The 1467-nt window shown below is 42.5% G+C and overlaps 1 protein-coding gene across 1 annotated transcript; it reads right to left on the reverse strand.

Moving 5' to 3' along the window:
* Nucleotides 1–298: 298 nt before the first annotated feature.
* Nucleotides 299–763, reverse strand: LOC122610206 (glycine-rich protein DOT1-like). The gene has a single exon (XM_043783197.1). The coding sequence runs from the start codon at nt 761–763 to the stop codon at nt 299–301; it is 465 nt and encodes a 154-aa protein (XP_043639132.1).
* Nucleotides 764–1467: the final 704 nt, after the last annotated feature.

Here is a 1467-nt window from a genome sequence, read left to right on the forward strand (position 1 = left end):
CTCGGTTACAACTCTGAACTCTCATGATATTGCCCAAAGAAATCTTCCAATTATTGCAAAACCATCGTATTGCCATAGGGCTCATATCAATACATAATAGTAAAAGAGAAAGAAAAAAGAAAAGAAGTTGCCATAGGGATCATATCAATACATAACAGTAAAAGAGAAGGGAAAAAAAAAAAAGTAGCCAAAAAGTTTGAATAGAGACGTAAATTCATCATATAAAATTCATGAAATTTAATGGGCAAGTTAAATCATTTTTCAATTTGTTATTCCCTTGGTCAGTGGATATCATCCCCTAGCTACATCCCCAAATCCAACAGTTCTGGTTACCTCCTCCACCCCATCCCCATCCTCCACCGCTGCCACCACCACCGCCTCCACCTCCGCCACCGCCGCCTCCCCCTCCCCCTCCGCCGCCTCCCCCTCCCCCTCCACCACCACCACCGCCACCGCCGCCGCCGCCACTCCCTTTTCCCCATCCATGACCTTGCCCTTTCCCACCTCCTCCTCCTCCTCCGCCGCCACCACCACCTCCACTCCGATTACCATCGCCACTGCCACCTCCACCACCACCACCACCGCCACCTCTACCGCCTCCACTGCTACCCCCCTTATGCTTTCTCTTATGCTTTTCTTTATTCCCACCACGATTCCCACTTCCATTCCCATTCCCATTCCCCCTCCCATTCCCATTCCCACCCCCCACCACCGCCACCGCCACTACCACCACCGCCTCCACCTCCACCACTTCCACCACCATTGATATTCTTTGTCATTTTGGTTTCAACCACAACTACTTCAGAAGAAGTTGTCTTATTTCCTTCCGCATCCAATTCAATCAAAACTTTACCACTATAAACACTCTCTTGTGTCTCATGATTGAGCCCATCAACCAAAGATAGGCATAAAACAGCCACAACAATCAATAACTGTAATCCAAGTTCCATTAGGAAACTTTGCTAGCCAATGATCGAACTACTCCTCCTAATTAACACAAGCACATTACAACCCCTTTATATATACATACATACATATATGTCCACTATATATCCAAAGTGCATCTACATTATGAACTTGAATTAATTGGATACTTGAACTCAAATTCAAATAATTGATTTCACCATTGATAACCAGCTAGCTCGCAACAATTTAGAGTCCCCACACCTCGCTGCGTAGATACTCAATGAATATATATAGTTAGCGGACCCAATCTATTTTAACTTTATTTACAAGTTTTTCTATATATTACGGAGTATATATTTAACTCGGTCGGTCAAGTAGATAGCACATGTCATCCCAAGTAGAACTACATGCACTATGACGTGCATAATTGATGGCAATTAGAGATTATTAAATCATACACACCTTTATAAATAAATTTAACTAATGATTACACTTCGAAAAAAAAAAAATTAATTAGCATCATATATGTATATATACACATTAATCCATCTCAAACACTCA

This window comes from Erigeron canadensis, chromosome 8 (assembly GCF_010389155.1).
Source record: "Erigeron canadensis isolate Cc75 chromosome 8, C_canadensis_v1, whole genome shotgun sequence".
Taxonomy (NCBI): domain Eukaryota; kingdom Viridiplantae; phylum Streptophyta; class Magnoliopsida; order Asterales; family Asteraceae; genus Erigeron; species Erigeron canadensis.

Coding starts and splice junctions, on each gene's coding strand:
- LOC122610206 (XM_043783197.1), bottom strand. CDS start 763: ATGGTGGTGGAAGTGGTGGAGGTGGAGGCGGTGGTGGTAGTGGCGGTG.